The 14040-nt window shown below is 40.6% G+C and overlaps 1 protein-coding gene across 1 annotated transcript in view; it reads right to left on the bottom strand.

Annotated features, from left to right (window-relative positions):
• The window catches only part of LOC143142025 (glypican-6-like), a 120311-nt gene extending 110397 nt beyond the window's left edge, over positions 1–9914 (bottom strand). The window contains exon 1 of the mRNA XM_076302715.1: positions 9546–9914. Within this exon, the coding sequence (XP_076158830.1) occupies positions 9546–9723 (178 nt within the window). The 5' untranslated portion in view covers positions 9724–9914. The remainder of the gene's footprint in view (positions 1–9545) is intronic.
• Between the last annotated feature and the right edge of the window lie 4126 nt (positions 9915–14040).

Genomic DNA, 14040 nt, shown 5'->3' with positions numbered 1-14040 from the left:
TAAAATCTGATTTTGAAAACATTAATTCTTACATTACATTTACATTTATTTTTTCGAAACAGTATCCCGGCATTAGTATCCCATATCAGTGACTATTGGTGCATATTTTCTCAGTATGTCTGATCCCCAGGGGCAGCCTACAGAGCTGCTTGTGAACATACAGAGCAGGTCTATTCAACACACCATCGAGTTTTCAGAAATTCCCTATCAACACTTTCAAGATGCTCATTCAACACAATTGCTGTGGTAAAAATTGGATGAAACTTGTCGAGGCACCATCATCATCGACCAGCGTCCAGCCTGGCGTTCAGCCGGCTCTATAATGCCGAGGGAAAGCAAAACACCAACACAAGATATGTTTCTCAAGGAGGAGAAAGACGAAGCGTGACAGATTTCCTAATAGTGCTGACAGAAACTCCCAGGCTCTGCAAGAAGAAGAAGAAGAAGGCAGAATAATGTAGTGTGCTGGTTTTCTGTGCCACACAGGGCAGTGGCTATGGGTCCAACAGAACCCTAATCAGCACCCTCAGAGCCCTGACAAGGCAGAAAACAAAGACAGCACCGCATGGACTTTTGCTCAAAGAGCAGGCACCTTTTTTGGAGGGGGCGAAACGGTGATGCTGGGGGGTATGTATAGTACGATATCTGCCCATGCGTAAAACCTTTTCATTACGCCTCCCCCCTTTTTTTCTTTCTTTCTATTTTTTCATCTCATACATTCCGTCCTCCCTCGAATGCAGTTTAAAAGCCGTTTTCCTATCTGTGTCGCGAATATTATCTAGGTCCACTGGTCTGGAGCTGAAGTTGTCAAAATAATTAACTTATGCAAATAAGGTCCTTTTTTCTCTCTTCTCCCTCCACTCTCTGCACGTGATAACCAGCATGCCAGCGTTATTAGCATGATGTGACCAGAATTGCATTTCTGACATGATGCAGCATCCAATGAGTTGGATTACTATAATGCCATCGTCTAATCTGAGGACGAGCAGGAGACACCTGACGCACTTGTGTTAGCATTGCTAATTAGCAATAATTGAGTGCTTTCTCCAGTCGCTCTCCTGGGGCCAGCAGCGAGTTCGAAGCGCATTTATGCAAAGATGATTTCAAGACGTTAAAAATCCAATTACACATGGCTGGGGCTTTTTCAACTGAACTGGAATTAGGTTTATCTTTCCTTGGAAGACACACGCACACACAAACAAACACAGACACACACACAGACACACACACACACGCAAACAGCTCCTGCTAAATGTGCACACACACACACACACACACACACACACACACACACACACACACACACAAACAGCTTCTGCTAAATCTGCTTGAAAGGACAAAAAGACAAAAAGAGAGTCTGGGTCCCCTGATATAGTTTAAGGTGATGTGATTTGTGACAGATCAGGGGCATCTTCTTCAGAGTGAACTTTCAAGGGGAATGGCATCATTTTCACATTACATGACTTGTTGCTCTAAAAATAGGAAAGCAGCAACAAACAGTAGCAGATATTATGTTTGAAGTTTGCAAGACCCAGCAAGTAACCCAGCATGCTTATTGCATAAATGTAGAAATGTAAAATCAATCAAATAAGACTGAGCCACAGTATCACTTTTAGAGCTTTTTAGATATTTTAAACATAGTGCATTACTATTTTACTCTACAGTAGTACCAATAAGTCCAGCTCCATATGCAGTACGTAGAAACCACTCTATAATGACGAGGATACAAGATACTGAGAATACCAAGAATAGATTATTGTAGCTACCCTGTGCTTTTAAGCACCTTATTAGATCCTATCAGGTTTCGTAATATTCCCTTTTCCCCTTTGTTGAAAGACGTAAGACAACAAACTGAAACCAAGTACAGAGCCAGGCTAAATACATATTGATTGCAATGAGTCCATTCAGCTCATTCTCCATGTTTAAAACATTCCACTGAAATTTTAAAATCGTGCTTATTTATTTGCATACTAGAGTAATTATGGTTGGTCATTCGCCTGGAACAAATATTGCTTCCAGGAAAAGAGTCATAGACAAACAGGCGTGTTACAAGGACCACAAGACACACACACACAGACACAGACACACACACACACACACACACACACACACACACACACACACACACACACATACAGTACACACACACACACACAAACCAGTCGACTTTTGTTTACGCGTTCCACCATCTTAACAGAGAGACCAATCTCCTGGGCTTATCTATGGCTGATATCTGATCCTTAGATAGATATTGCTAACAATGTCAGGGAGCCTTTTACAAGCATGCATTCATCCTGGACTCAAAATAGAAATGCATTAAGAGATAGCATGTTTTGGTTTCAGCGGTAGCTCACTCCAAACCCCAGGCGAGGTGGTATGACAATGGCATAGAATCATTACTACCTGAGGTTTACAGAAGGCTCAGTACAGCACAAGCCTGATGTTAGGCTGATGAATCCTATATATGCACTTTTCATTTTCACATCTCAAGACAGTGTGTCTCTCAAAGCCTGTCAAAGTAATCTGTATTCTAAAATGACACTTTTAAGTCTGGTAGTCACTGTATGGGATCTATTATCACAATATGAGCTGTCTACCTGGGATTCTATTTGCAATTCTAATGGCTGCACTTTGATGGTGGTTGATTCTTTTGCCTGAAGTTTTGCCACACAATGGAAATTCAGATTATCATGAACTAGACTAGGTGAACATATAGTGTATAATATATACGTTCCAGTGTGATATTACAATACATGTATTTCCTTGTGGTCCACATGATTACAAAAATATGTCATACTTTATCTGAGCTTCACAGCAAAAGGGAATAAGAATGTGATATGCTCCAACACACACACAATCACACACACACACACACACACACACACACACACACACACACACACACACTGGATTACAACAAAGCATTGATGAGAATACACACACACATGCGCATAGACACCAAAAGACAGACACACACAGTGTACCGATACTAGAAAGGTATCACGATGCCCTCACGCAAAAAACAATACAATTTCCAATGTTTTTAGCATTGATTAATAGAATAATAGCGCTCTGTGTCTGTGTGAATTGCTCTCACTCTCCATGCGCCTTGTGCGCACATCTAGGCAAGAGGGTGTGTCAAGCAGGCAGCACTGAGTGAGTGTGCAACAAACGTCAACTCAAATTATTAGCCGACAGTCCTCGGCCTGTAGGTAAAACAAAAGGAAATCTGGAACTATTTAGGATACATCGTGGAAAGTGAAGGCAAGCCAACAGGTACACTGAGGCCCGTCTGTAAAATATGTTTCAAAGCCATTCAAAGGGAAGCAGGCTACACATAGAACTTGGCTAAGCACCTTGCAGACATATCTCCTGTTCAAAGAACAACAGGTTAATGAATAGGCTATAGAAAACACCACTACATGATCAATGCCAAGTTCATCTCCTCAGTTATAGGCTAGGCATATAGCCTAAGTGAAACGAGTGTGGTTTATTGTGAGATAAAGCGAATCTTCATCAGTGAATTTTGACGAGACATTATGACTGTTATCATAGTATGCTATGATGTACTACTATTTTACTGACTATAAAATAATAAACATGTACACTACAAAAGTGGTATCGTTTCAGTATCGAGTATCGAGATATTCATGGTAGGTATTGTATCGAAGTCATAATTTTGGTATCTAGACAACACACACACACACACACACACACACACACACACACACACACACACAAATACACACACAAAGTTATAACTGAGGACACCACAAACCAAATCCTATTTCCTCAAAAAAAAACAAAAAAAAAAAGAACTCGACAATGACAGAATCCTCAAGGACTCAGGTCTCAGGTCTTGTTCGGGAACACAGTGAGGTAAAAGCCACTTCAGAGTCTTAAGCCATCTGGGTATTACTGGTACAGGACCAGACACTCAGCGCACACTCTCCACATGCGTCAAAAACAATATACATGCAAACATCTCTCTCCCTATCCCATCCTCTTACTTTTCTTTCTTTCTTTCTTTCTTTCTTTCTTGGTCCTCTAAATCAGCATCCGATAGTCATGCTTTGAGCAAGGTCTGTTTGCAGAGACATCCACGCCATAATGAGTGCAAACGAATGTCATTTAATACCTTTCACCACAGACAAATATGGCAGGCAAGCGCTCAGCCATGATCAAAGCACCCCCGAACAGGCGTGACATTTAAGGGGCCGAGATTTTCATTACAAACACGATTACAGGTCTTGGGCAAGAAGAGACGACAGAGAGAGAGGGAGAAAGAGAGAGAGAGGGTAAAGGAGAGAGAGATAGAGAGAGAGAGAGAGAGAGAGAGGGGGGAGGAGGATGGATAGCATGCTGTAAGATTGAATCAGCCAGACTCAGACACAGGTGGAGGAGACGCCACGGAACACATTTGGATCAGTCTGATCCTGACAGACAGAGATACACGGGTGCACCTGTGGACGACAAGATTCCGCTATGAAGCACACACATGCGCAGCGTCTTAGAGGACTGTGTATGTGAAGTTCAAGTCCCTGCTGTAATACGTTGCGTCTGTCAAACTATCTTTCGTGAGTGGTAAGGTGAATGGGTGACTAAGACAATCCTACGTGGGCGGTGAACTTTAAGATGAATATAACAAAGACACTTCACACAGTAAAACTCTTCAAAAGTCATTACAGTTTGTTTTGCTTATGAGTCATGCCAATACATACCAAATAAATTATTGGGCACCAATTCATGTATACTTACATTGTGTATGAGGTATATTAGAAGACATTAACCTCAAGACACAAGAAATTAAAGATTAAGATTTGAGTGTTTTAATTACTGAACACAAGGGGAAAAATTATTGAAAAAAAGTCTAAATGAAGAAGCAATAATCTACACAGCAAATGCCAGAGTGTTATTTTCCCAGAGTATGAGGTTAAAGAGTATATTTTTTTACACTGTGGATTATATTGAGGATTTTGTGAACTTGTCGGTGTGTTTTATATAGTTTTAGCGGTGTCCATTATTTTGCCAGTGTTGGTCCAGAGTTTATTTTTACTGCACAAACTCCCAGGGTGTCTATAATCTGATTGAGTCCTTAGAGCTTGCATATTACGTCATTACGTTGTCGGACGTCTCTGTCTGGATAAGTGAAGTCGCCTGAGAACAATGGCTGCCTGACTTCGGCGAAAGAAAGGTAAGGTGAAATGCAATATGTTTGTCTGAAGAGTTTTTTTTGCCCAGCATTTGTAACTTTCTTTTAACGTTCCTGTCGTGCATGTTTAAACTTAACGTTTGTGCTAAGGATTTACTGGGTTCAGGAGGTGGAATTCCCGTGTTAACGTTACTAACGTAAGAACTAGCTTAGCACTAATGGTAAGGTAACTTTAATGTTAGCGCACTAGCAAATCTGACCAAACTCTTTCTCTGATAAATGTTGGGATTCGCTCGCCATGATTGAATTAATTTGACGTTCGTGCCATCAAATACTGGTGAATATAATCATTGGTCATGTTGTTTTGTAAGAGACTGGGTTAACGAAGCTAGCCTACTGTGAAGTTTCCAGGTTATTTTAACTTAAAGGTGCCATGTGTAATGTCCGCCAAAAAATCAATTCATACTCCACATTCCATAAAAGATGGGGGCAGTATACCTCCAGAAAGTGAGTTGGTCTACCCTAGAGTAACAACCAAGACACGTGTATTGCAGTTTGGCTGGCGGTTATGTTGCCCGCATACTGCCTCCCATGGCGGAAACTGGTATTATAACACCTGTCAGGCTGTGGCTAGTAATTTAGCATGCTAATTCAGGTTGATATCTCTACAGCACTATACCTTGTCATTTTTTTAATGACATCATCACCCTTATTTCTTCTCATTCTTTTGATGTGTGTAGCTCATTTTTTTTATATTTTTATCTCAATTCTTACACATGGCACCTTTAAGGTATCAGCTAGCACGCTAGCATAATGTTAGTTAGCTCACCGTCAATCTTATATTAAAGCCAACAAACTTTTCAGTTAAAAGTTAGCGTTCACCCCCACCATCACTAAGTTAATTTGACGTTCGTGTTGTCAATACAGGTGAATATAACCGCAGGTCAAGTTTTAACTTGCCGTTTGCACGAAGGTTTCTTTTTTAAATGATATCAAGAAAGAAGTGGTGGACTGGATGAAGCTGGATGATAGACTTTTCTAATCAGGATTTCTGGAGCAAGTAAGGTCCTAAATTATATGAATATCTACAATTAAAATTTGATACCTTTTTCTTTTTTCCTGTCAAAGAATCAGGAATTACAAGAGGTAAAACAATGCATTTTTGACAGCAGCCAGTAAATGTAGACGTAGTAGAACATTTTAAACTATTAAGTGATGTATAAAACATTTGATCACTGTATTATTATTTGAAATGACCTTGTTTTGACTTAACTCTTGTTTTGTCTGATTGTAGGTGCTGCAGGACTTCCAGCTACTGTTTGGAGAAGATATTTCCTCTCAATTTATGGAAGTGGGGAATTTTTCTGAAGCCAGAAATCATCAAAGGATCCAAGAACCTCACCAAGACACCCATGTTGGACTCTTGATTCCCAAACACCACTTTATGATACACCAAAGTCCTTTAGGCAAGTCCCTCCACTCTGTGGCCATATTGCAACGCATTTTGGGCCCTTATCGGGCATCTATTTCGGGCAGAACTGCGCGTGTGCAAGGCTTCACAACACCGGCCTCGCTCCAGCGGCGAGATCACAACACATGATTGGTACCGTGTATTCACAACACATCACATGATTGGCACGATGTATTCACATGTCGTCTTTTGGCCACGGAAGGTGTTGAGATGTGGAGCACTGTAGCACTGTAGACACTGTAGCACCCCAGAGCACTGACAATCAAATAATTACGCCAGTCCAGTACGTATACATGTTTTTATATTTTGCCAGAACTTCCTGATGTTTAGACATGATTATTTAAATCCATTCATGAATTGTAACAATGAGGAACAAATGTAATGCCTTTAGTATATTGCTTTTTATGAATGTCAGCTGTATTGTTTCAAACTAGATTGTGGATTTTATCCAAACATTGTAATGCTTTTTTGACACTGTCTTGACAGGTTTGAAATTAAATATGTTGAACCGTGAGTTGTTGTCTAAATCTATTGGTGTAAAATCATTTCTAAATGAGTTAATATTGCTTTGTAGTCATAGGTGTTAAATGTTATTTTGGTTAGCGTACAAACCTAAGTGTTGCATAATTTCTGCATAAGACTAAGTGGTAATCTCAAAATCTGTATTTCTTGTATTGTATATTTTGGGGATAAATATTATTTTTAAAGTGGTACATTTTACCTTATCAGGTGCTGAAAGGACACTGAATCAGAGTTTTCATTTTATTATTTCAGTGTTGCAGAAGTTACTATTACAGGTGTTGAAGTTACTCAAAGTAGTGTCAAATGATGCCTCTGAAAGAGTGCATTTGAACACTTGTGGTGTTAGAAATGTAACTCTGTGATAGTGTTAATATTTTAACTCTGGTGTCCAGTGTTGGGAGAACACTGGACACTTGGACCCATACACCGAAACGGGTGTAAAATGTACTCCTACAGAGTATCATTTACACTGTCCAATTTGCTGTGTACTGTGAGACTACTGAGTTGCAATTCCTCAGGGACAGCCACAGTAACTGGCAAACAAGCTTGCTTAGAAATGTGGCCTATGACATACTTTGCTTGCTCTTTCCCCCTTTTTTTTCATCCACAACGCCAATCCATTGGCCTGAAGTAACATGGGCAAAAACAACATACAACATGTGTGACAGAAAACATCAGAAAACACTGTATGAAATGCCATGGGAATTCTAAATGGACCATGCCATTAGTCTGGCATGTACAAATGGCTAGCATGTTGAGTGCTGTGTTCTGTCTGGGGTCGGTGACAAGTGCCCCATAAGGGTCCTATTCCAATCACACAGCGTACTTCACAGCTATAGCAGCCCACTGTAGCACTGGATTACAACAAAGCTTTGATGAGAACACACATACACATGCACATAGACACCAACAGACACAAAAATACACACACACACTCGTACACCACACATGCATGCATGACTGAGCACGACTGCACACACACACGCACACACACGCACACACACATGCCTTCTCACAAAGATTTACCCTGTACTCTAAACTTCAGTTGCTGTTTTTATATGACCCCCCAGAACAGTATGTTGGCTTAGAGCAAATCTAATTGACTGTTAATTGGCCTTTCACTCTATTATATTTGTGAGATGCAATATGAAAGGATTATCTTGGGCCTATAGTGTGCCTTTATTTGCTCCCCTCCCCAATGAAACATTCTGGGCTAGACACTTAATCAGCTTTCCTGGTTAAACCATAAATGTGATAACTACACAACAGATAAATGAAAACCCTTTCTGAGCTATGCCAAAGAGCATGAATTAAAGCTAAGCTATAGCCTTGAGGAGTTTATACATTCCACGCTAAGCAGACATCTTCCCTACTGTGCGATTAGAGCCCCCTACTGGCATGTTGTGCGTGTATATCAGGTAGGCTGCAGCACCCTGAACTGGAGTTGGCATTTTTTTCAGACAATTTTGGCCGCTTGATCCAGTGAGATCCATGTGATATGGAGGTCAACATTGTTTGATTACAATAAGCTGTGACTGTGAAATCCTACTGAAGATTGGGGAATTTATTCAATATAAATATGCTTGGAGACAACAGAATTAAAGTAGTGTAGAAGTCTGTAAATGTTTTTTTGTTTGTTTGTTTGTTTGTTTGCTGTTGTTTTTAAAAATATATATATTATCGTAATGTAGTAATGCTATGTATATTAATATAGCCTGTTTTAAGTAATGTAGCGAGAAGATATTTGTTGAGGGGACATTGAGTAACAACCTTTTCTACCTTTCACAAGGACGGAAGAAAAAAAAACACGCATTAATTGTTCTTGCTAAAAAAAGACATGGATTAGTCTTATTATTATCTGAAAAATAATCCGAAAACTTCTTCTTGTGAGGCTAGATAATAAACTATGAAAAGTTAACTTTTGTTGAGTGTGACGCCACAGAAGTGAGTTACACATAGCCTGTAACCATCAAAGAACTTTTCGACCACTGCTTGTCATCAACACTCTGTAAGAAAACACTGAATTAATCATAATTTTATAGCTATAGTCTGGTGTCAGATTCGCCACAAAACTGTAAAACGCGTACCTTTTTAAAGATTAACATTTTGGCATCATGAATGTATTGGCATCAAACTCCCTGTCACACTGAGAAAACGTAGGGTACATCTATCAAATGTCACAGCTCCGTTTCACAGTTGGCAGCTACTAGAAACTATCTGCCAACATTACATGACATTACCATTATTGTGTATCCTACAATTATTATTCTTTCAGCTCATTCACCATAGGCTTTGCTTACAATAACAGTTCCCAATTACATTTTGAGAAAGACAGCTGATGGCACAACGTGGTGAATATGGGAAGCACGAAAGATGTTACTTCTGCTCCTAATACCTTACCTGATATTTCCTGGTGAGGAACACTGGCGAGACTAAAGCCTTTGGCGGTGTAGGCTTGCCGAACATCGCTGCAGCTCCGCGATTTAACATCTCCACCAAATGAAAGGGACAGTAGCACCGACAAAGTGCAAAAGACAATCTGTAGTCTGAACATCGCACACCTATGTGGTAAATCCATGCAAATGCGCGGAGCAAAAGATATCCGCTATTTCAAACGCAGGAGCCGTTGCAATCCGCGGAAAAGTGAGAGTGCGGTGCTCCGTGATTTCCACTCTCTTCCCGCTGCAGGTTGAGAAATGTTTATAAATCAAAAATCACACTTTGCTTTGCATCCACCTCATAGCAGACGGCTTTCCCCCTGTACGCCCGACAGAACAAGCACGCTTTTAGTCCGAGAAGCAGTGCCCCCGAAATCCGGTGTGTAGAGCGACAGTGTGCGCTGTTCAGTCAACTTCTCTCTCATACACTGGTCCTCTGTATTTCTATCTACGAGGGGAAACTAGAAATCCTGAGAAGAGAGACTCACACACTCAACCCATAACCCAGTCACAAAGTGAGTGAGAGAGCGCTCAGCAAAACACGGACTGGATTACACTGGTCCTCACGACCGCGATCACGCATGAAGCTGTGGGTTATGTTTATCTTGACACATAAGGAGAGGAGGCGAGACGTGTAGGCTCATGTAAATCCGCCACAATAACCGAGGTAAACACAAGACTGTTCCGCTTGAGACCAATGGGAAATGACGTGCTGATTCACACTTGGTATTTTCACATGCAGGCTTTAGGCGACTGCTGTTTAGGCTGTAATAACACAAGTCAAATGATCCCTCGTGAAGACTGGTCATTGGTGAAATGACAGTAACAGCTATCACTGAGCTGTAAGACTTGTGCAGCAAATGTATTAACTGATAGTCTATCTTAGCCAACATCACCTGAGATGTCAAGTTTAACGCACATCCATCGCCACCCTCCGGATAACCTCAATCACAAATTCCTCTCTCGCAACCCTTAACTCTGAATTTAATTAAAGACTTGCTAATTTACTACCAGGATTAGGCTTTCCAAACCACAGCCCTATGGATCCACATCCGCAGACCATGGACGCAGTAGATTCAAGTGCAGTTCAAAAGTTCATCTTCAATTTGCTCACGATTCTACACAGATGCAATGACATGTAATAGCATGATGTGACTGGAAGATGACTGGAAAAACATGCCATACCGTTTCTTCCACTTGAAGTCACTATTTGATTCGGGCATTTCATTCTCATTTTAAATGACAGTGTGGTATATGATGGCATGTTAATTAATGATGAGTTTACATTTGCATCTTTGGGGACATCTGTTTGGGTCAAGATGGGTAGCTTAGGTTGCATATAAACAGCAGAAGTCAGAATCAGAAGATCTTCTCCAGCATTTGGGCAGAATCAACATTTTCTAAGAAACATGTAAGAGTTAGAGAAAACTGTAAGAGAAAAAAATGCAGTGCAAAAAGACAATTTTCAACTATTAAAGTCATTTAGTCACCAAATGTTGGACAAACATGTTTCATTGAACAAACGCATACAAAAAAAAAAACAGAAAATCTAATAGTCTGACCTCTGAGGTATTAAATTCATAATGTGACAGTGGTACATATGTACTATGCTGTACAGCTGCTCGACGTTATTTGAAACACTTATCAATAGAGTCTTGAATGCCTGTCATCTGAATCAGAGCTGCCTTTGCCCCAATAAGTTGTTACTCAATGGGACTTGCACTTGAGTAAGTGAAAGGAAGTCTGCCAAGGTGTCTGTGTGTGTGTATGTGTGTGTGTGAGAGAGAGAGAGAGAGAGAGAGAGAGAGAGAGAGAAAGAGAGAGAGAGAGAGAGAGAGAAAGAGAGAGCTTTCGGGTGTTGGAGGTCATGTTTAGAAAAGAATGCAGGGTACAACTAGTAACATGCTGGAAAATAAAAGTTCCCAATCAAATAATTTACAGTACATTCATTTGTCACTCATATTAAATTAAATTTTCTTCAATGACTGTAATTAAAAAATCAAATCCTATGACAATACATCACACCTGTATATGGTCTTTTTTTTTATCTTGACGGGCGTTTCATTTAAATACAAATCAAATACAAAATGCTTAACGTATGTTACAATTTAATATAGAACACTGAAAGAATATAATTGCATGCTCTTCTCATAATGTATCAGGCATGGTTTTTCTCATACAGTCATTTCTTATACATTTTGTATAAACCGCAGGACAATGTTTTATGCAAGTTATAAAAAAACAAAACCATATTAACTGCCCCCGTGTATTACCTGAAGAAGTTTTGCAAAATCAATGTATAAACCTCGGCTAATAGTAAAAATTACGGTATGCATCATGGCGCTCCCTCCCATGTTCTTCAGCCCAAACTGTTCCCCTGATGCCTTTATACACTCCCATTCCCAAACGCACCAGCTGGGTGTGTCCTTGTGGGTACAGTCCATGTAGCCCAACGCAGTGTGCAGCGAGGTGCACGTTTTCCAAGCGCCCTGTCGTCGAGGAGAGCAGCCAGCCTGCACCGCCCGGTCTCTAGATTGATTACACTGTGGTTTCTCGCCACAGAAACGGTGGGGTCAGTGGCTTTCTCTGCGACTCAGAGAGGAGGAAGTGCCATGTCCATCTTGCCTGAGTCTCTGCAACACGTGACTCAATAACCCCCACACCCAACACACACACATACACACACACACACACACACACACACACGCAGACACTCACACACATCCTCTCCAGGGGCATCCTGTGGCGAATGTGAAGGCAAGCTGGAGCCATTGGAGAGCCAGCTTAATGGAGCACCCATGCGGTCTCCTCTCCTCCTCTGTGATAAATCTCATGCGTCTGAAAATATCCCTGACACCCACATCTCACACCTTCTTCTCTGTTATCCACAAACACTTATTTTCTTTCAGCGATGGGCCAGGTAATTGAGTTCGTCAGCTTCCTCCACACACATCCCCAAGAAAGCAGACCTGTTTTTTTCCAACAACAACAACGTTTTTTTTTTTCAAACAACTCTCACTCATTAACTCCTGGAGTCATCCTGTCCATCGGAAAAAGGAAAACTTTCAAAAAGGGACCAAGTGTAATTTGCCTCTATTTGTTTAGCAGAGGTTCAGATCCTCTGCTAATGAATTCTTCTGGGCAGAGGATATAGGGAGATAATGCTTGTGACTGAATAGTAGTCCGTTTACTCCTTCTGTGAAACCTCCATGCAGTCACATCAGACAAGTGTGAATGCCTTTCATATATTACCACCACTAGTGGGCTGCTCAGCCTTATCCAACATCAATAATACTAATACAATGATACAGTTATAACTTTGTGGAGAGAAAGAAAGAGAGAGAGAGAGAGAGAGAGAGACTGCATGGTTTCTTTGAACACATGGTTTAAAATGGCTAAGAACTGGAGTATAGCAGGTGTGGCTGAGCCCACCAATTCTTTAGCCCCATCCATGAACAGAGGCCCTGAAACTCAGAGATTTACACCACAGAGGTTCAAAAGGCTTCAGGAGCCGGACAATTTCATACCACACCCTAGTGACCCCTAGTGACCAACACTGTTTGTTCTCTCCTCTATGACCTGAGAGTGGAAACCAGGAACAAAGCAATATGTATTTGTTCAACAGAGTGAACTTTTTTGACTACTGAGGGGATGTTGCAAAGATTATTTCCTTGACAGCAGCATTATTTGAATAACTTTGCGCTTACTCAGTCCTATCTAGCATCACAGAATCATCAATTAGTAGTTATCAAAAGACCCAAGGACTTTGGATAATACCTCAAGGATGTGAAAAACAAGCTCTGTGTGCCATCAAACACAGTCAAATGCATTGGCTAGAGTTGTTGTGACACTAATGGTGCATACAAATGGTCTTAGTGCACTCAAACTCCAAATCCCAAAAGGCCAAAGCTGTGAAAGTTGACTAATGATGTCTTTGAAACACTGTAGGAACAGAGATAAAAGGATGGGAAGGCAAGGGACAGAGAAAAGTTTAATATCATATACTTTGAAGTGCAGTTATTATATAATTGCCTGGAACGGTGTTTACATGAGTTCATAACCTCATGCATAATTTCTATATGGGATGTACACAAACCCATCCTCTCCTCCCAGAAACTGTAAACAAACTGTGTGCATAAACATTTGCAGAGATATGAGAAACAGTGATAGTGGCTATAACACCCAAGAAACTAACAGCAAACTAGCAAGTTAGTTTCATAGTTTCCTGCACCTTATCTAGTCTCAATAAGACATTATCCAGTTAATTTCACATTTCAGGTATGGTCATCATTATATGATTTGCAGTGATTACATGGGGTTGCAATGCATCCTTACTCAAACCTGTGGTGTTGATGATTCTGCTTTCAGACTGTGAATTATTACCAGGAAAAGACAATGAATCTAAGAAACCTCATTGCATGCATGATCACTTAAGGGTGGAGGTGATATATCTATGT

Source organism: Alosa pseudoharengus, unplaced genomic scaffold (genome assembly GCF_046254945.1).
Source record: "Alosa pseudoharengus isolate Yale_2024_CS ecotype anadromous, Long Island Sound unplaced genomic scaffold, YU_APseudo_1.1 YU_APseudo_1.1_scf_24, whole genome shotgun sequence".
Taxonomy (NCBI): domain Eukaryota; kingdom Metazoa; phylum Chordata; class Actinopteri; order Clupeiformes; family Clupeidae; genus Alosa; species Alosa pseudoharengus.
The sequence above is the reverse complement of the archived record's forward strand: the minus strand, read 5'-3'. Positions and strand labels throughout refer to the sequence as shown.